General features: G+C 39.9%; 1 protein-coding gene across 1 annotated transcript in view; it reads right to left on the bottom strand.

Annotated features, from left to right (window-relative positions):
* LOC125459928 (BTB/POZ domain-containing protein KCTD19-like) overlaps nucleotides 1-21247 on the bottom strand; it is a 118733-nt gene that overhangs the window by 93219 nt on the left and 4267 nt on the right. The window contains 2 exon segments of the mRNA XM_059651529.1: nucleotides 1163-1354; nucleotides 12452-12599. Coding sequence (XP_059507512.1) covers nucleotides 1163-1354; nucleotides 12452-12599 — 340 coding nt within the window.

Here is a 21247-nt window from a genome sequence, read left to right on the forward strand (position 1 = left end):
TCTTTATAAGGAGACCGCCCCCAAAATTTCCAAAAGCACATAACTTTGGGGTTGTATTTTATATTGCTCATCAGTAAAAATCATTCAGCACTTGTACAAAATGTTTATTGATTTAGACAAAACACTGAACTTTTGAAATGCATCATGAAGGCAACTCGCTTTTAAACTGGAGTAAGTTAAGACTTGAGATAATTGTCTAAATTATACCATACTTTCAGTGCTAATTTTTTAAAAAAAATTCATTTGTGGGATGTAGGCATCGCTAGCTGGCCAGCATCTCTTGCCCGGCCCTAGGGTTGCTCTTGAGAAAGTGGTGGTGAGCTGCCTTCTTGAACCGCTGCAGTCCTCCTGCTGTGGGTTGACCTACCATGCTGTTAGGGAGAGAATTCCAGGAATTTGACCCAGTGCCAGTGAAGGAACGAAGATACATTTCCAAATCAGGATAATGAGTGACTTTGAGGGGAACTTGGAGGTGATGGTGTTCCCATATGTTTGTTGCCCTTGTCCTTCTACCTGGAAGTGGTCATGGGTTTGGAAGGTGCTGTCTGAGGATCTTTGGTGAATTTCTGCAGTGTATTTTGTAGATAGTACACACTGCTGCTACTGAGCGTTGGTGGAGGAGGGAGTGAATGCTTATGGATGTAGTGCCAATCAAGTGGGCTGCTTTGTCCAGGATGGTGTCAAGCTTGAGTGTTGTTGGGGCTACACTCATCTAAGCAAGTGGGGAGTATTTCATCATACTCCTGATTTGTGCCTTGTAGATGATGGTCAGGCTTTCAGGAATCAGCCCAATTTATAAATTTTTAATGGGTTGGAATAGATGAATGAGGATGATCCTGAACTATTATAGCTCTGACTAATGAGAAAGGATAAAGTTAAACTTCTTTACATTGGATGAAGGAAAGTTAAGTATAAATATCTTGCATTGAGAGACAATGATCAAAAAATGGCACAATTAACTAGATTATGAATAAACAAGTACAGAAGATGTCAAATTAACATGCCTCAAGAACAACACGAAAGTCGTAGATTTTTCCCACCCAGATTAGGTACAGACCTTTTAACACAGAATTCCAGTAAGCAAGGTAGAAGAGAATATTTTCCATTGCCTATTTTTATAAACAATGCAATATTAGTATATCATAGGTGATGATTAATCTACCTATATATCGGAAATTACTCCATCCAATTTCTATGAGGACAACTCCCTCACATAGCCACAGCAGATTATCATCATTGATTAAAGCAGGGTATTTCTTCACTAGGTCTAAAGGAAGAAAATACCAGTGCACCTCTTCTTCAGTATCCAACAAAGGTGTGTCAATCAGTCCTAAAGGAGCTTTATCAGGTAATCCTAAAACAAAGTAAAACATTGTTTTAATTCTCTTGAAACAAAATACATTTCCTATTGGTACTTATGCAAAATATTTACAAACTTGTTTTCAAAGACTTTCATGCGTGTATAATAGTTAAATGGGCCACAGAGATATGTTCTGGAGTTACAAAGGCTAAGAAGGACCTATGCTGGACTTGTGTGCTGAATACGTTTACTTATTAATTTGCTTACTTCTTGCAACAATGGAAAGATAATTTTAACCAGACTGAATGGCTAAATGATGGCCTGGCCAGCAAAACATGAAGTTGATGGGTTTATAAAGCTAATGGCTACAACAATTTATAGTTTAGTTAGAATTGAAGACAAAATGTAATTTTACTTGCCATGATAAAGAGATCAACAAGTTTGTAACTGTGACCATGTATTTCTGGGATTTTGCTTTTAAATCTTAAGTGAAAAAGGAGAAATGTATCACTGAAAACTAAGGGACTAAATGGTAAAAATTGTAGTCTTCTTCATATATCTCTTAAGAATCAGTTTTACTTTCTTTATTAATAAACACTATTCCGATAGAATACAGTTTGCCTGAATAGATAAAAGTCTCAAATAAGAAATAAAAGTGGACACAGCTTAAACTGGGATTTTCCCAACAGGACAATGTGCACAAGGGGAAACCATGGTCTAGGTAAGAAATACCACCGAATGTTACGGGAACTGTCAATCAGCAGTTGGCAGCTCCAAAATTCAGTGGAGGCCGCAGCTGCTGTCAGGACATGACTGCCCCCAGACTTCCTGGGTTGTCGATTGCTAATGAGCAACATAAATATTGATTTATGGAAATTTCTAGGATTGGAGTTCATGAGGAAAGATATTTAGAAGTGCGAGCGGGGGCTGGCTTTCACCAGTAAACACTTGGTCTAGATCAATTCGTTCTGTCTTGCATAAATTAGCATAGATCAAAGGTCCTCACCTTTACCAACATCACCCCCATCCCCATCCCCATGGATTCTCCTGCATCAAGCCCTGCCCAGAAGTACGTAACTGATAAGCTGAATGAGCCTGTTAAATGGTCACATAAAGTCCACAATTGGGAAGGTTGTTGAGCTTGGAACTTACTGCCCAGAAATTAATTAGATCCAGGTTGAGAGTGGGGTAGGGTTCTGTCTCTCCATCATCCTACATAACTAAGTTCATTTACCACTTTCAGGCCCACCACCTCCAAGACCAGAAGATGAGATGCTTCGAATACAAGTATTTTCCATTCTCTTGCAGTCTTCTAAATGGAACTAGTGAGGAACTACAGTTACCATTTTAATTTTAAAAATAAAAATGAAATAGAGAATTCTCAGTTTTATCAAAACTATTTTTTTCACTTGTAAGTATTGAGATTAGTTGTATAGAATTGTACAGCATACAAACAGCCCATTGGACCCAATTGATCTAGTCGTAATTTTTTACTTATACAAGCTTCTTCCCACCATACATGACCTAATCCTCTTAGGTTCTATTCCTGTTCTCCTCATGTACTTACAGTCCATCTCCTTAATTGTCTATGCTCTTCAACTCTTATGCATTATCATGTACAACATTATAACCATTAGTTGGATTAAACAGTTTATCCTGAATTCCCTATTGGATATTTAAGTGATTATTTTATACAAGACTTCCCTTTTTGCTGTCATAATGTTTGTTCATTCTCCACATGCAGAAACATTTTTTCTACTGCCAGCCTGTCAAACACCCTCACAATTTTTAAAGATCTCAGAAGATCACTTTTTTTAAAAAAAAGGAGAATATCTAATTTTCAGTCCTTCCAAGTAGTCATAACCTCTATTTTCCTTATCATCCTTGTAAGCCTACACCTTTTCCATTGCCTCTGTATATTTTTGGAATATGAAGGGCAACACTGTATATGATATTCCAAAAATAAATATGGGGGGAGAAACCAGATACATCTTAGTATTAAGATATATTAATTATTCTACTCACAAAGATATTCAAAGTCAGCTGTGTTGTTCAGATGCTGCCCACATTTCAAAATAATCAATAGTGAGCACACCATGTTACTTACAAGTTTCAGAATTGAGAGAATAGGTGGGGAAAAAACCTTGCAAAAAAAATACCATAGGAGATTCAGGAATGTGAGAATAATTTATTGATTTTGGGAAAATCAAAATTCTTCATATATGTCCTAAAAGGGTATTAACAACTACTTGGGCTAAATAGATGTCACCCTGGCAGCACATTCACTTCAGATTAGAGTTTCAATCGAGGGTTTGATCACAATGCGGAACAACACCAGTGTACAAAATACTACATCATTTTGAGGTGTTGGTCTTTAGATTAGACATTAAACTTGGGTTGAATCTTTCTCTTCAAGTAAATACAAAATATTCAAACAGTAAGTTTTGTGAGAAGAGCAGAATCAACATAATTAGATTGATTCCCTACAGTGTGGAAACAGGCCCTTTGGCCCAACAAGTCCACACTGCCCTTTGAAGCGCCTCACCCAGACCTATCCCCCTATAACCCACACACCCCTGAACACTATGGGCAATTTAGCATGGCCAATCAACCTAGCCTGCACATCTTTGGACTGTGGGAGGAAACCAGAGCACCCGGAGGAAACCCACGTAGACACAGGGAGAATGTGCAAACTCCACACAGACAGTCACCCGAGGCTGGAATCGAACCTGGGTCCCTGGCGCTGTGAGGCTGCAGTGCTAACCACTGAGCCATTTTGCCTACATCATACAATCAAAGTTTACATGGTCTTATGAAAGGATCATTGTTTCACAAATTCAACTTTTTTTTTTGAGAATGTAGCCTGTAGAATAGATAAAGAAGAATGAGTACATGCAGCATATAGTTGCTTAGAACTGCAGAACTTGGGTATTGCTGAAGGCAGATGTTCTAACTGCTTTTCATCATGCACTTGTTAGGACAATTCATAATAAACAAAGGGAAAACAACGTATATACAGCATAAAATGTGTGTGCTGATTGGTTGGCAAGCAGAAACAGATTAATAGAGGCACTGCCATGAGAATTCGCTAATTAATGATAACTGACAGTTAACAGTAAGGCTTTATTTAAATTTAAAATTAACAGGTTAAAACAAGACTCCAATTAGTCCAGGCATTGCCCAGAGAAATGAAGTGAATGGTTGTCACCTATTTTATTTATTTAACTAGGAAAAATGCAGAACAGTGCAGAGAACAGGGACCTTGTATTAGTGTACATAGCTTCTGTACACACAAGCAAGCTAAACTGCAAGTCTGACTGACTTTGCTAATTTGGTTGTCACCGTAATTTGTCACTCAATATTATGTAGCAAATGTCCAATCATGGGATCACATCTGCTGCACACAGAGCTTTGAAAGTACAGACTGTGTGGGTACAGTCACTATATTGCTTGGTGTAATCAGCCAAAGACATATGCCGTTCGAAGTTTCCATAAACTGTAAAACCATCAGATATAGTAGCAGAATTAGACAATTCAACCTATCCTCCTGCCTTCTCCCATCATTCCCATACTAATCAAGAACCTAGTCTTAAAGGTAACACAATGACTTAGCCTCCACAGCGTTCTGTGGCAATGAATTCCACAGATTTACGTCCTTCTGGCTGAAGAAATTCTTTTCATCTTCGTTCTAAAAGGGCTGTACCTTCACTCTGAGGCTGTGATCTCAGGTCTAGTCTCTCCTACTAGTGAAAACATCTTCTCCACATCCACTCTATACTGGTCTCTCACTATTCTGCAAGTTTCAGTTTAGAACGCTGAGGGGTTCTCAATGTTAGAAAGTGCAGACCCAGAGTCCTCAATCGCTCATCATATGATAAGCCCTTCCTTCCAGGAGCATTCTTATAAGCCTCCTCTGAACCCCACTCAAGGTCAGCAAATCCATCCTTAATACGGAGCCCAAAGGTGGCAGCGAATCTACATGTTAACTTTAAGAGAATCCTGAACTAGATCTCCCAAGTCCTTGTGCTTCAGATTTCCCCATTTAGAAAAGAGTCTATTTTTGCTACCAAAAATAGAAAACTTCATACTTTCTCTACGTTTTTTTGCCTGATCTCCTCAGCTGTCCAGGTGCTTCTGCAGCCTCCTCGCTTCCTCAATACAGTTGTCCCTTCATCAAATTTTGTATTACACATTTTTTTAAAATCAGAAAAAAAATGTCCCAGTTTTGGAGACATTTGGCCTACATAACATTATACTGACAGTGAAATTCATATCTTTTTCTCATTTGTGAGATAGGTAAAACACCATTTTGGCTTGGCAACAAAATCATGTTAGTGACAAAGACTAATTGTGTTACTACTGCATTGTAGCAACACGAAACAAATGGAGTCACCCAATGCTCAAATTTTTGGACACCTTACTTAGGGTAATTTGGAGGTAAACTAGGAACATTTCAGCCCCAAAAGTATTGGCCTTGTGCCTTTCATGGTTTTGCATTATACACAACAAGAAATCCAATCAGGATAACAATTATATTGCACATAGATTTAACATACATAATTTCAGCTTCAAGCCAGTAGCGTACAAATGGCTCAGAACCTATTTATAAAGGTAATTTAAAAAGGACATCCTTACAACGTATGGAACTGTGGGAATCCCAATATGTATATGGCCAGTGAAGGCAATTTTGTGAAAGTTGCCTTCACATTTGCAAAGGCCATACAGTACTTGTATCACAATGTTTCACAAATGCAACACTCAAAGAAGGCATGTACTTCATGATGACCTAGTCCAGCTGCCATTGTTTGAACCAGTATTCATTGAACACAGTTGCCAAGTTGCTGAGTTCAAATGTTTGGTTTTAACAACATTGTGTATGCCCAAATAGATAGCAAATCACAAAAGCTTTTGGGGTACAATGGAACTCTTGCACATCTTTAATATGTAGATAATGTTTGCTTTACTTGAATCTGCAGTTGCAAGAATTTCCATGCACATCTTAATGGTCTTAATCTACACTCAAATTTACCTGTGAAATGAAGGAATCACATACAGTCCCTTCCCTTAATGTACTCATTGTGAAATTTGCCTGTTTTCTCTCTACTACCATCTACTGCAAATCTACCTTCCCTGATCAGTATTCGCATAGGGATTCAACAGTTCCTAGTTATAAATGAGCAAGCTCATAAATAGAGCTGGAGCCATTTGTTGACTATGCAATCTTGATACTCAAATAGGTTACATTAAAGCCATCATGTAAAACAGTGTACCTTGATCAGATCTGAAAAGTGCCCAGACTCCCAGGTAGTCTAAAAGCTCAAAAAAAGACATTCTGCCTTTTATATAGATTAGCAATGCGGCATATCAATTTCGGTATCAGTGAATTGTATGTAGGCCATACGTTCTAAAGACTAACAGAACATATTAAACAACATATCCTTTCAACTGTTCTCAATAAGCAAGGTACTGACTGTATCCAACCAGCCCATGCTTGCAAAACTCAAGTGTCAAACATTAGATACATTTCCACAATTGGACAATATTTGCAAATAACCTTGAGTGTGAGGAGAAATACAATGACAACATAGAATTGACAGTCAGGTTTGCAGATTGGCACATTTACATCCACTGGCAGCTGCATACATTAATACACTGCCTTGTTTTTATAGATAAAAAGAAAATGCACACATGTTGCACCTGTTCCAATGCAACAGAATAGGTGACAGCCATTCACTCATTCACTTCTCAGTATAATTCTTTAACTAGTGTCAACGTTCCTTATTTAAAATTTAAACATAGTTTGGCAGTTAACTGTCCATCATTAACTGGTGCCCTCTCCACAGCAACACCTCCAAAGTCCACTTACCAAACAATCAACACATTCCTCTACTCCTGTTTTCCCTTTATTTTGCTATTCCATGTGATTTTTTTTTCTGATGCATACAAAACAAAGCTTTTAACAAATTCTTTTGACCGCAATACTCATGATGTTGTATACACTTGGATTTCCAAAGGGCATTTGATAAGGTGCCACATTCAAAGTTAATACACAAGATAAGGACTCAAAGTTAGGGTTGATACATTTGCCTGGACAGTGTAGTAATTAACAAACAGGAATCGAAGAGTAAGATAAATAGGCTACTTTCAAATTGTAAGGCTGTAACTAGTGGAGTGCCATAAGGATCACTGTTGAGGCATATGCTGTTTACAATATAGTGACTTAAATGAAGAGACAGCGAGTGATAATATTTAATTTTGCTGACAAAACAAAATTTGTGCACGCTGTCAGAAAGACTAATGGCATCCTGGCCATTATTGCAAGAGGACTGGAACACAAATGTAAGACATATTGCTAAATTGTGCAGGGTTTTGGTAAGACAATATTTGGAGTACTACGTGCAGTTTTGATGTCTAACTAACAAGTATTCTGTTTTGGGTACTAATGAACAAGATGGCCCATCAGATGACAGCAGCAGCAGCCAGTTTACTGACGCCACAACAGGCCCTGCTGTGGAGGGCAGGGACAAGGCATGGTGGACCAAAAGTAATTGGAGAGTTGATTGTCAGGGACACAGATAGATACTTCTGTGGCCACAAGAGAAACTCCAGGAAGGCATGTTGCTTCCTGGTGCCAGGGTTGCGGATGTCTCTTAGCAGATACAGGGCATCCTGAAATCGGATGGTAAACAGAAGTCCTTGTCCAATTTGGCACAAATGACATAGGCATGAAGATTGACAAAGTCCTGCAATGACACTTCAGGGAGCTAGGTAGTAAACCAAAAAGGAGGATCTCAAGGTAGTAATCTCACATAATACTGAAGCTAGGAATAGAGACAAAGTACAAATGAACATGGCTAAAGAGCTAGTGTATGAGGGAGGGCTTTAGAAATGTGAACATTGGGATTGTCTTCCAGGAAAAGTGGGGCCTGTACACTTATATCCTGGCAGCGAGGTTTGATAGGTCCACTTGGGAGGGTTTAAAACTTGTGTAGCAGGGGTGTGGGAAGCGAAGGGGCAGGTCAGGTCAGGTCAGTTAGTATAGAGATTGTGGAAGAGCCTAAGACTAATGCAGATATAGGCAAGAGGAAGAAGAGTCAGGGAGAGGTTGCTGAGGTCAGCCGAACTGGAGGTTTGGACTCTATTTGCCTCAATGCAAGAAGTATAAAATGAGAGAAGGATGAACACAGAGCCTGGATTAATGCATGCAATTAAGATGTTGTTGCTATTAGAGATGTGGTTAAAAGAGGGATAGGGTTGGAAGCATAATGTTCTGCATTATCAATGTTTTAGATGGAGACAGAGGATGCAAGAGAGGTAGGAGAGTTGCATACAGGACCTGGTATGAGAAAATGAGACCAGCCAGGTGATCAAAGTTTCAATGGGAGAGTTTTTGGGAATACTGATCATAATTCTGTAAGTTTTCTGACGCTTATGGATAAGGACAAGTTTAGTTCCCAGATAAAGGTGTTAAGTTGGTAAAGGGCCAACTTAAACTGAATTAGGCAACAATTTGAAAAGTGATTGGGAGCAGCTGTTTGATGGTAAGATCACATCTGATATGTCAAAGTCTTTTAAAGACCAGTTGATTAGAGTGCAGAACAGGCATGTTCCTATCAAAATAAAAGACAGGAACGGCAGGTTTTGGGAACTACAGATGACAGGAGAAATTATCAGCTTAGTCAAAAAAAAACAAATATACCTAAGATCTAGGTAACTAAAAACAGACAAGACTTGAAGAATACAGAGAAAGTACGAAGATGCTCAAACGGGGGATTTAGGAGGGCTATGAAAAGTCCTTGGCCAGCTGAGTTAAGAAGAATTCCAAGGCATTTTATACATATATAGGGAGCAAGAGGTTAACCAGGGAAAGAGCGGGCCCATCAAGGATAAAGAGGAAGGTTGTGCGAGATGGCAGAGGAAATGGGTCAAATCTTTAATTAATACATTACATCGGTATCGACCAAAGGATGTTGAGATTCAAGAAAGGTGTGTGAATACCCACAGGCAGGTCAGCTTAACGAAGGAGGAAATGTTAGGTAACTTGAAATATATTAAGGCAGACAAGTCCCCAGGGCTAGATGGGATATATCCCAGGATAATGCAATGGGCAAGGGAGGAAACAGCTGGGGCTTTAACAGATATCTTTGTATCTTCTTTGACTTCTGGTGAGGTCCCAGAGGACTGGAGAATGGCTGATGTTGTTCCTTTGTTTAAGAAGGGGAACAGCGATAATCCAGGTAATTACAGGGTGGTGAGTCTGATGTCACGGTGAGGAAACTGTTGGAGAAGATACCGAGAGATGGGATCTATTCGCATTTGGAAGTAAATGGACTTGTTAGTGATAGGCAGCATGGGTTTGTGAGGAGAAGATCACATCTCATCAACCTGATTGAGATTTTTTGAAGTGGCGACAAGAATGATTGATAAAGGGAAGAGCAGTGAATGTTGTCTACATGGACATCAGTAAGGCATTTGATAAGGTATTTCTTGGCAGGCTGGTACAAAAAGTATTTTCTCATGGTGAGCTGACTAGATGGCTACTAAGTTAGCTTGGTCATAGAAGACAGACTGTAGCAGTGAAAGCATGTTTTTTCAGAATGGAGATCAGTAACTAGTGGCGTTCCATGGGGATCAGTGCTGGGCTCTTTGTTGTTTGTAATATCTAGAAATGATCTGGAGAAAAACGTACATGGTCTGATTAGTAAGTTTATGGATGACACCAAAACTGGGGGAGTTGCAGATAGTGAGGGGGATTATCAAAGCGCACAGCAGGATACAGACAGATTATAGATTTGGGCAGAGAAATGACAGGTGGAGTTTAATCCAGACAAATGTAAAGTGAAACATTCTGGAAAATCAAATTCAGGTGTGAATTATATAATAAATGACACAACCCTTAGGATCATTAACATACAGAGGAATCTGGCCTTACAGTTCAAAGATCCCTGAAAATGGCAACACCGGTGGATCAGGCAGTCAAGGCAGCATACAGCATGCTTGCCTTCACTGGCTGGGGCATCAAATTTAAAAGTTGCAACAAAAACAAAGTTGCTGGAAGAGCTCAACAGGTCTGGCAGCATCTGTGAAGGATAAAACAGTTTACGTTTCAGGTCCAGTGACCTTTCCTCAGAACTGGTGGCGGCTAGGAAAACATCAGTTTATACATAGAAAATAGGGAAGTGGGTGAGATAGGGAGTAAATGATATGTAGAGCCTTAAGACAGAGAAAGACAGTTGGACAAAGGAGTTGATAACAATCAGGCTGGGAGGGTGAATAGCCATTAGCAGGGACGGTTAGTGACTAACAACAGGTAGTGTAATGGCAGGCTAGTGGTAACAAGGCCTGTTGTGTATAGGGGGCTGGAACATGGGAGAGTTTAAGCCCTAAAATTATTGAACTTGATATTGAGTCTGGAGGGCTGCAGGGTCCCAAAGCAGAAAATGAAGTATTGTTCTTCTAGCTTGTGTTAAGCTTCATTGCAACACTGCAGCAAGCCAGAGACAGAGATGTTGGCCAGGGAACAGGGTGTTGCATTAAAGTAACAGGCAACAGGTAGTTCAAGGTCTTTTTTGTGAGCTGAACATGGATGTTCTGCAAAGCGGTCACCCAGTCCACACTTTGCATTGAGGAAACCAGAGGAGACCACATTGTGAGCAGTGAACGCAGTAGACTAGATTCTGGGAAGTGCAGGTGAAGTACTGCTTCACCTGGAAAGTAGATTTCGGCCCATAGATATCGGGGAGGGAAGTGGTAAATGGGCAGGTGTTGCACCTTCACTGGTTACAGGGGAAGGTGCCATAAGACTGTGGGGGGTATTGGGGGTGAAGGAAGCGTAGACAGAGTGTCCCTGGGGGAATGGTCCCTGCAGGAAGCAGACAAGGGAAGGGAGGGGAATGTGTGTCTGGTGGTGGCGGAAATGGTGTCTGATGATCTTCTAGATATGGATGCTGGTAGGGTGGCAGTTAAGGACAAGGGAAACCCTATCACTGTTGCGGGAGGGAAGAGAAGGGGTGAGGGCGGAAGTGCAGGAGAGGGGTTGGATCCGATTGAGGGCGCTGGGGAATCCTCGGTTGAGGAAGAAGGTGGGCATTTCAGAGGCTCCCTTGTCGTAGTTGTCCTCATGTGAACATTTGTGATGGAGACAGAGGAACTGACAGAATGGAATGGAGTCTTTAAAGGAAGTGGGGTGTGAGGATGTATAGTCCAGGTAGCTGTGGGAGTCAGTGGGTTTGTAGTGGCCAATCTATCCCCAGAAATGTCAAGGAAGGGAAGGGAGGAGTCAGAGATAGACCAGGTGAAAGTGAGGGCAGGGTGGAAATTGTATGCAAAAATCGATGAGGTTTTCCAATTCCAGACAAGACAGAGGAAGCAGCATCGATGATATTATTGCTGTATTGGGGGCTGGAATAGGACTGGAAGAAGGAATGTTCCACGTGCCCCATGAAGAGACAGGCATAACTAGAGTCCATAGCCATCCCTCTTACCTGATAAAAATGAGGAGTTGAGAGAGAGAAGTTGTTGAGGGCGAGGGCGAGGACGAGCTTGGCCAAGCGGAAGAGGGTGGTGGTAGGTGGGTATGGTTCAGGTCTTTACTCCAGGAAGAAGCAGAGAGCCCCAAGACCCTCCTGATGGGGAATGGATGTGAAAAGGGATTGCACGTCAGTGGTAAAGAGGTGGTGGCTGAAACCAGCGAACTTGAAGTTTTGAAACCAGCATTAGGCATCAGAGGAATCATGGATGAACGTGGGCAGGGATGGGACCAGAGGAGAGAAGACTGAGTCAATGAAATAACAGAGGAGTTCTGTCGGGTAGGAGGAGGCTGAAATAATGGGTCTGCCCAGACTGTCGTCTTTGTGGATTTTGGGGAGGAGATATCTCCAATACATCGATGGAGAGTGAACAGCAAAGTGAAGATTATATTGAATGCACTGCAGGCTTGACAAGCTGTAGAGTACTGATGCTCGTGTTCCTCACATTCCTACAATAGTGACTGCAATTCAAAGTTCTCTATGTGAAGCACAGTCAAGATATTTAATATTAGATATTTTATAAATACAAGATCTTTATGATCATACCCACTTCAGGTTATGCCAGTGATGACAATAAAATAAATCTCTGGAAGAAAAAAATCTTCATGAAAGCTACAACTACCTGAAAATGCTGGACTTTTGATTTGGAACTCTGAAGGTTTACTGTTACATCGTGTTCTCCAATAATTCCTGCTTGCTCTTTTAGTGATTGGTACATCTTCAGGCCGTATGCGTAAATGATGTTTACTTTCTTTCATGTTATCCAAAGCCTATTAAAGTTTAAATCAGTACAGCTTATAAAAGTTGTTAATCATTTCATATATGATCCTTCTTAATTTCATAAAATAGTTTTATTAATAATCTCTTGTAAATTAAGGTTTGCCTTTTCCCTTCCTCCCCCATTTTCCTGAACACATCTTTTCAGAGCTTAGAAGTCAAGCAAGTGATCTGCTCTCAGACCTCTGTCACTGTTGAACAGCAATCAACAAAACTACGCAAGAAGGTCAAAGTAATTCAGTTAGGAACATGTCCAATAATAGCCTCAAAAAAAAATCGAAGACTGGAAACTTGAGAAGTGGGAAAGCTCAAGAGTACAAACATGCCCTACAATGCAGGGTGCTTCAAAGCTACTACAAATTGATATTTGTAGTATAATTTCTCTGTAAAACATTGTGCTTAATACGGCATTCAGGGTAGCTCTGTATACATTTTCGTGGCAAGTAACCATAAACCCCTGTAGCATATGTGTCATAAGTGGAAAGTGCAGTATATCTTTAATTTTCCAATACATACTACCAGTCTGAAAGTATCCCTTTGGCCAGCGCCAACTTGGAAAATCACTCTCACTGGGTGAAAGGACAAAACTGGGCAACATAGCTTATTAAGTAGATTATACTTTTCACGAGGTATAGAGAGAGTCAGTGAGGACAATGCAGTTGATGTGGTGCACACAAACTTCCAAAGGAAGGTGGATAAACTATAACATAATTGAAGTTCATGGAATAACCGGGTCAGCGACAGCATGGATGTAAAGTTCGTTATGAACAGGGAACAGTTGATTTCTTCAGACTGGAGGAAGACAGAAATTAGTATTCTTCAGGAGTCAATACTAGGATCATTGCTACTCTTGATATATATTAATGACTTAGTGCTTGCGTGTAAAAAACAGAATTTCAAAATTTACAGATGACAACACTTGAAAGTGCTCTCAACTGTGAGAGGGACAATGATAAGATCTCAAATGTGCAGACAGGGAGCAGATTAAATTTAATACACAGAATTATAAAGTGATGCAGGTTGGTTGGAAGAACAAGGAATGGAAATACATCAGAGGGTGAAATGCTTAAACGTAGTGCATAAACAAACACACCTGGCCGGGGGGGGGGGGGGGGGTATGTGCATGCAAATTATTAAAGATAACAGGGCAGGTTGAGAAAATGATTAAAAGACAAGCAGAGTGGTGAGCTTTAAAACAAACAGTACTGAATTTGTAATAAGAGGGGCATGCACTTTTTAACAATTTATAAATGCACTAGAATGGACTGAGAGAACAGTAATTAAGATATTAAGAATGGCTCATGCAATGAATTTAACTTTCCTAATTTAAAACAAAAACGAAGAGAGGCATAATATTTGTTTTCAAATTGGTAAATAACACATGAAGGGTAACAATGAATTATGGTCAGTTTTGTAAACCTAAATGACAATCAATTATTTTACAGCAAGCTGCAGAAAAGATATTTGTATTGAGGCTAAGTTTCTAGAATGTGACGAATGATAAGTAATAGGGATTGGTGCTGATGCCTCAACTCTTTACAACTTATATAAATGATTTTAATGAAGGGTTTGAAGGTACGGTAGCTAAATTTGCTACAATAAACAGGTAGAAAAGCAAGTTGTGAATATGACATAAGGACGTTATAAAGTCATATAAATGGGTTAAGTGAATGGGTAAAGATCTGGCAAACAGAGCACAAATTGCCCGTTTTAGCAGAAAGAATTAAAAAGGCATACAATCTACATGGCAAGAAGTTGCAAAGCTCTGAGATGCAATGAAATCTGTGTGACCTTGGGCATGAATCATGGAAAGTTACTATGCAGTTTCAGCAAATAATCAAAGCTAATAGAATGTATTCTTTGTTGCAAGGGCACAGCGGTGGTGCTTCAGTTATAGAGGCCATTATTGAAACCATATCTGGAATACTCTGTAAAGTATTGGTTATTGCACTTACAGAAGTATGTTGATGTGCTGATGGCAGAAGGTTTACTAGTCTAAAACTTGGAACAAGTTGATTGCCTTAGGAAGAAAGGCTAGACAAGCTAGGTCTGCATCCTCTGCAGTTTAAAAGAGTCAGAGGTGACTTACCTGACACATATAAACATCCTGAAGTGACCTGAGAGGGTGGATGTGGAAAGGATGTTTCTTCTCATGGGAGAATCTATAAATGAGGGATCATAGTTTAACACCTTTGTTTCTAAACTATGAAGACAAACTTACAAACATCTTCTCCTGACAGAGTTGAGAATCTTTGAAATTCCCTTCCACAAAAAGCAGTGGATGCAGAATCTTTAAACATTCTTAAAGCAGAGGTAGATGTATTATTGATTACTAAGATGAAAAGTTATTAAGAGTATGCCGAAATGTAGTGTTAAGGTTACAGTTGCATCTGCTGGGATGCAACATGTCCAAATCATTCAGGTTCCATCTTCTCCAGTCAGTTTGTGTCTCAAGAACCTAAATTCTTAAGTTTTGCATTCATTTGGCCATTTTACTATTCCTGATATGACACTTGTAGGATCTTAAAGGTAATGATGTTATGATCATTCCAAGTCAATTTATTTCCTATTCCATTTATTCTGCTTGTAGGACCCCTGCCTCTTTGAAACGGTCACTGGTACTGGCATTTCTGCTTCCTCTTCACAATATTTTGCAACATCACAGTAACATCATTCACCTCAACTTCAGGGAAACAACATATCCTATTGTCAAATCAACAGCTGGAGGAACATTTCTCTGTATTTCCCTCACAACAGAATTTCCTATTGCTGTTGGTCTTGCACTCAATGCCATGGACTCTACTCTTCTGCATTCCCGAGAAACTATCGCCCCAGCAGAATCCGATTAGAAAATCTGTTTGTGAGGTGGCCCCAGGAAACTCATGCACTACCTTCCTCAGCTGTTTACTCCATCTTGTGATCACATATTCAGTTCCTGACTTGCAGTCTTTACCACCTCGCTGTATATACTATTGACATAGATCTTAACCTTGTGGAGACCACAGTGAGTCCAGACACCACTCCAGATTCAGAACACAGATTTCTAGTAACCTCTGTTGGATACATATGATCCTGTACACATAGTCCACTGGACACTGCAAGTGTCCCTAGCTTTTCACATTCTACCAGGGTGAACCAACTTACCAGGAGAGCATTCTAAAAGGGTGAACCAACTTGCCATGACTTATCCTTAAATTACTCTCTTTCTGGTTACTTCCTCTAATTTAAAGAACATTGATTACATATCAGCTGTCTTAAATATTTTTGTACAAGTTAAAGGTCAAGTCTTACTTTAAAGATTAGTCAGTACAAAAACTCACCTGGGTCTTCCTTACCAAGGTCTTCACTTGGCCTGTGCCAGTAATTGGTCCCATTGATGAGATTGCCATCACAGGGAAAACACTCTTTTCAAAACTCACCCCAAGAGTTTTCAACCCCATGATATCCTCAACTGTTTACCAGTTGAATCACACTTCCAATTTTTATATCTCCCAACCTTGAAAATCTCACTATTTTAACCCTCCTTGATCTTGTGCTGGTTCTGCATTCTCCAGCACGCGCACACTCACACATGGTTTTAAGCCTTCCTAATCTCATACTGGTATTGTCCCAATCTTATGCCCATTCAGAGAGAGAGTCACCAACCAATTTGCTCCTTTCCCTTTGGTAGAACAAGAACAAATTCAAAATACCTGAACAAATCTTACTGTTTCACTGACAGTATGCCTTTGCCATATGCTACAGGTGTGACATTGAAGAAGCACAGTGCCATATAATCAATATGTCCACTGCCGACAAATATTACAAATCGTCTGGCTTTCCATCTGTGCTAAAAGACAACGTATGACAGAACCACTCTGTGCCAATAAGTTCCAAAATAAAGTAACACTGCACTGAGAGGCAAACAAAGACAGAGATAGGTGAATGCTAAGAAAGCAAGCTAAGAACGCTAAGATCTGCCCTCTTCCAATGCATGAGACTGGTGCCAGTCCATGCACAAAGATGCCCGGCAGCAGTATTGCAAAGTAATGTGTCAGGGAGCTTCAAAGTACAGCAATGAAATACTAAACTGTATTAGATATTAGTTTGAAATGTGCCATGATGATGTAATAAAGCTGGTGCTTTGCCAATGCTTACTTCTCTGAACAGAAGGTATAGGCAATCACTGCCCATAGAATGTGCCCTGAGATGTTGAGGAATGCTGGGCAAGATGGACTTAATGGCCTGGCAAGCTATTGTTGCCAGGTAACTGCACTGACTTCCAAGTTGGGAGTTGACACTGTCCAGTTCCTCTCTAGTACTGGGAAGAAAATCAACTTGCATTCATGGGAGATGAAGTAATAACAAGATGTTAATTCATGCAAATAGGCCCATAGCCAATAGCAAAATTCTCATCTAGTTGAAACCTCAAGGGAAAAACTAGAGATCTTTTCAACATCAAGAATCTCATTTTTCATTCTTGCCGTATTTTCCCAAGTTTCTCACCATTGGCCATTTCGGACCCTGTGAAAATTCCATTCTTTGTCCATTTCAAATCTCATTAATCCAAATCAGCATAGGAACAGAAAGGATACTTTGATCAAGCATGTACATGGGCCGTTTTTATATTTGGCTCTATGTAGTGAAACGCCTTGCTTTAACAACTTTATCAAGTAGTTAACAGACATTCAAAGTTATTCTACATTCTATCTCACTAGTTCTTGCATCTAAATAATTTTGTCCAGTCAAGATTATCACAGTTCCATGATTACAGTGTTGCACAAACATTGTCATTATTTTGCACTATTTGACACACAAAGTCTGTTGTATAAAACTAAATAAGGCTTTACTTCGAAGTTGCTGACTTGCTCTCGTTCAGACATTTCGTCACCATGCTAGGTGACATCAGTGGAGCCTCCGATGAAGCGGTGTTATTCTACTCCGCTTGGAATTTATACTCTTGCTCTGTTATGGTGAGTAGTGTCATTTCCGGTTTTGATCTGCATGGGTTTGTTGCATATGGGGTCCAACTGTGTTTGTTGATTGCATTACAGGTGGAGAACCACGCCTCTAGGAATTCCCACTCGTGTCTATGTTTGGCTTGGACTACTATGGTTACCTTGTCCCAGTTAAACTGATGGCCTTCATTGTCTGAGTATACCGATATCAAGGAGAGTTTGTTGCACTATTTTGCTGCTGTTGATGTTCGTGTATTCCGATGGCAAGTTTCCTTCTTGTCTGTCCGGGGTAATGTTTGTGGCAGTCATTGCACGGTATTTTGTAAACCACATTGGTTCTGTACGTTGTGGAAATACTGGTCTTAGGAGTCTTGTTGTCAGTTCCAACATGTTTTTGATGTATGGCAGTGTGGCCAGTGTGTTAGGGCGTACTGTGTCTTGTTGTTGTCTGTTTAGTAGGCATGGGTGGATGAGGTCGCGGGGATATCCGTTTATAGTGAGAATTTTGTATAGGTGCTCTTCCTCTTTCCTGCATAGTTCCAGGGTGTTGCAGTGTGTCCTGGCCCATTTAAAGTATCCTAATGCAGGCACAATAAACTCTCCTTAATATCGGTACACTTAGACAATTGAAGTCCATCAGTTTAACTGGGACAAGGTAACCACAGTAGCCCAAGCCAAAACCAGAAACGTATGGTAATTCCAAATGCATGGTTCTCCACACGTAATGCAATCAACAAACAGACAATGTGGACCCCATATACAAACCCATACAGATCAAAACTGGAAATGACACTACTCACCATAACAGACCAAACAGTATAAATTCCAAGAGGAGTAGTACAGCATCGCTTTATCAGAGGCTCCACTGATGATGTCACCTAGCATGGTGGCAAAATGTCTGAACGAGAACAAGCCAGTCGGCAAGCAAGTTAACAACCCCACCCACAACCCAAACTAGAAATCTTTGCCAAGGCTTTATTTCCCTAATAATTTCAGTGCCAAAACTGAGATACAGGTATTTCTCCTACAACACAATTTTGCGTTGTGTAACTTCGTACTATAGAAAATTGCATCATAGGGAAATTGCTACAGGAAATCACTACATTGCACAGTAGAAAGTGTGCATTATCCAAACAACATTCACAATAACGAAACACGCATTATAGCAGAAATATCTGTATACTAATTTGTTAAAAATTCAGCTGCGTATATTATAGATTCAAATGCTGAAGGATTTCTTTTAGCATAATACTAACAAACTGAATTTGTAAAACATATGAACATGGGAGAAAAAAAATTGTGCAGACTACAATTCTACCCAATATTTGTTTCAAACAGTCCTGAAAATTTAATTTGTTTTCCAGAAGTTTTCATTTTTAAAAAGAAACCGAGCATCGAGAAACTCACTTCATTTTTAATAGTATGAAAACATTGTTGCGTACCACTCCAAAAGTCAATATCACATCTCATCCGTATATTACAAATCAGTGTAAATTCAAAGTTATTCAATATCTTCTAATAAAGTTTATTAGCCTAGCCAATAGTGAAGACAGCTAGACGGCTGAATGAAAGAAGTGGCAGACAGTTCAGTTTTGAATTTGTTTTTCACTATTGAAAACTGCATCATGAACACGCATTTATAATCTGTAAATAAAGATATGTTTTGTTGCAAAACATCAAAAATAATTTGAAAATTGATTGGTTCACTCCATTGTAGTAACAGATGGCTACCACATTTACTGCGTTTGTATGCATTACATATCCTAACTTGACGCAAAACAGGACATCCAGATATTTTGCAATATGTATAATATCTGCCAGTACTGGCTGAACACTATACATGTGAGAATGTGTGATACTGTTTTGAGTTGTGATCAGAAATGGAATAGAGAACAAATTTATGGAAGAGCAGACTCAGGAATCTTTAAAATTCACTTAATTATTTGTAAAAGGTACAAGTTACCATATTTGTTAAGGATTTACTGAACTATCTTCACAGTTCATGATAAACTGTCAAGAAACGGTTAAATAGAACCTTAAAGCATGCAATTTCTCTAGACTTGGGTCTCTAGAACAGAGTGTGTCAGGAAACAGTTGAAACTTTGTTTCAAGATCGTTTTAGCTGTTGTCTATGTTTAGATAGCCTGGTTTGATTTTTAAATTTGTTTTAGTTGAATTAGGTTTTGTTTTGTTGTCAAAGAAAATCTGCAGCCCTGTATATGTCTCAGTGAGTGCCAGTACATGAATTAACTAATGAAGTCATCAAGCCAGGTTTCATTCTGGAATCTGACCTGTCCAGTAGTACCATCAGCTGGGATCATGACAAGTGGGGACTCTTGACTAAGATTTGCATATACTGAATTTAAGAAGCATTTGGTTTGATAAAAAAAATGGGTACATGGAGGGTCCAGACATAAAACATGAGTGTTATGGAATGGATTTTCATGAATGGCTTTGGATGCAGCTTGGAGTGTTTTGTAAACAGAAGACACATTCATGGACCATTTGAAATCTTTAACTAAAAACTGAAAAAGTTAACAAATAGATTGAAGAAATAAAAGCAGGATTTTATAAGGAAGAGATGCTTAAAGTAATTATTCAATATTTAGAATTAGGAGGAGGAAACCTGAAATGGATAACTAGTATCAGAGATAATGGGAACTGCAGATGCTGGAGATTCCAAGATAATAAAATGTGAGGCTGGATGAACACAGCAGGCCAAGCAGCATCTCAGGAGCACAAAAGCTGACGTTTCGGGCCTAGACCCTTCATCAGAGAGGGGGATGGGGGGAGGGAACTGGAATAAATAGGGAGAGAGGGGGAGGCGGACCGAAGATGGAGAGTAAAGAAGATAGGTGGAGAGGGTGTAGGTGGGGAGGTAGGGAGGGGATAGGTCAGTCCAGGGAAGACGGACAGGTCAAGGAGGTCCCCTCCTTGACCTGTCCGTCTTCCCTGGACTGACCTATCCCCTCCCTACCTCCCCACCTACACCCTCTCCACCTATCTTCTTTACTCTCCATCTTCGGTCCGCCTCCCCCTCTCTCCCTATTTATTCCAGTTCCCTCCCCCCATCCCCCTCTCTGATGAAGGGTCTAGGCCCGAAACGTCAGCTTTTGTGCTCCTGAGATGCTGCTTGGCCTGCTGTGTTCATCCAGCCTCACATTTTATTATCATGGATAACTAGTAGCTAGAATTCACTACAACTTAGTTAGACATCAAAAACTTGTGCTGAGGGGAAAAAAAAAGATACATCTTCCTTCAATTCAAGTTTCTAAGAAATGTGAAAAAAAAAATCAAAGATCCAAAAAGCAGCAATTGTACCAGATGCCTATGATATCTCAAACAGATAGTTACATGTGGGGTGACAGTCATGGGGTAGACATATCATAAAGGGAAGTTGGTCTTCGGGGATTCCACAAGGACATTGGATGAATAGAAAACCTGCAAATGCAGTAGGTACTAGTTTGAAGGTGCAAACAGATGGACATCCCAGTAATAAGGGAGAAAGGCTAGACCTATGAAGTGACATTAAGACAATAACATGCCTCTGTTGTAACGAGACTGGGCATCCTAAGACTAATTGATGGAAGCTAAATGGGAAACTGACTTCATAACAGGAATGAGTCATACAACACAGAAACAGACACTTCAGTCCAACTCATCTGTGCCAAACGGACATCCCAATCAGACTGAGTGCCATTTGT

The sequence above is a fragment of the Stegostoma tigrinum genome, chromosome 16 (assembly GCF_030684315.1).
Source record: "Stegostoma tigrinum isolate sSteTig4 chromosome 16, sSteTig4.hap1, whole genome shotgun sequence".
Lineage (NCBI taxonomy): Eukaryota > Metazoa > Chordata > Chondrichthyes > Orectolobiformes > Stegostomatidae > Stegostoma > Stegostoma tigrinum.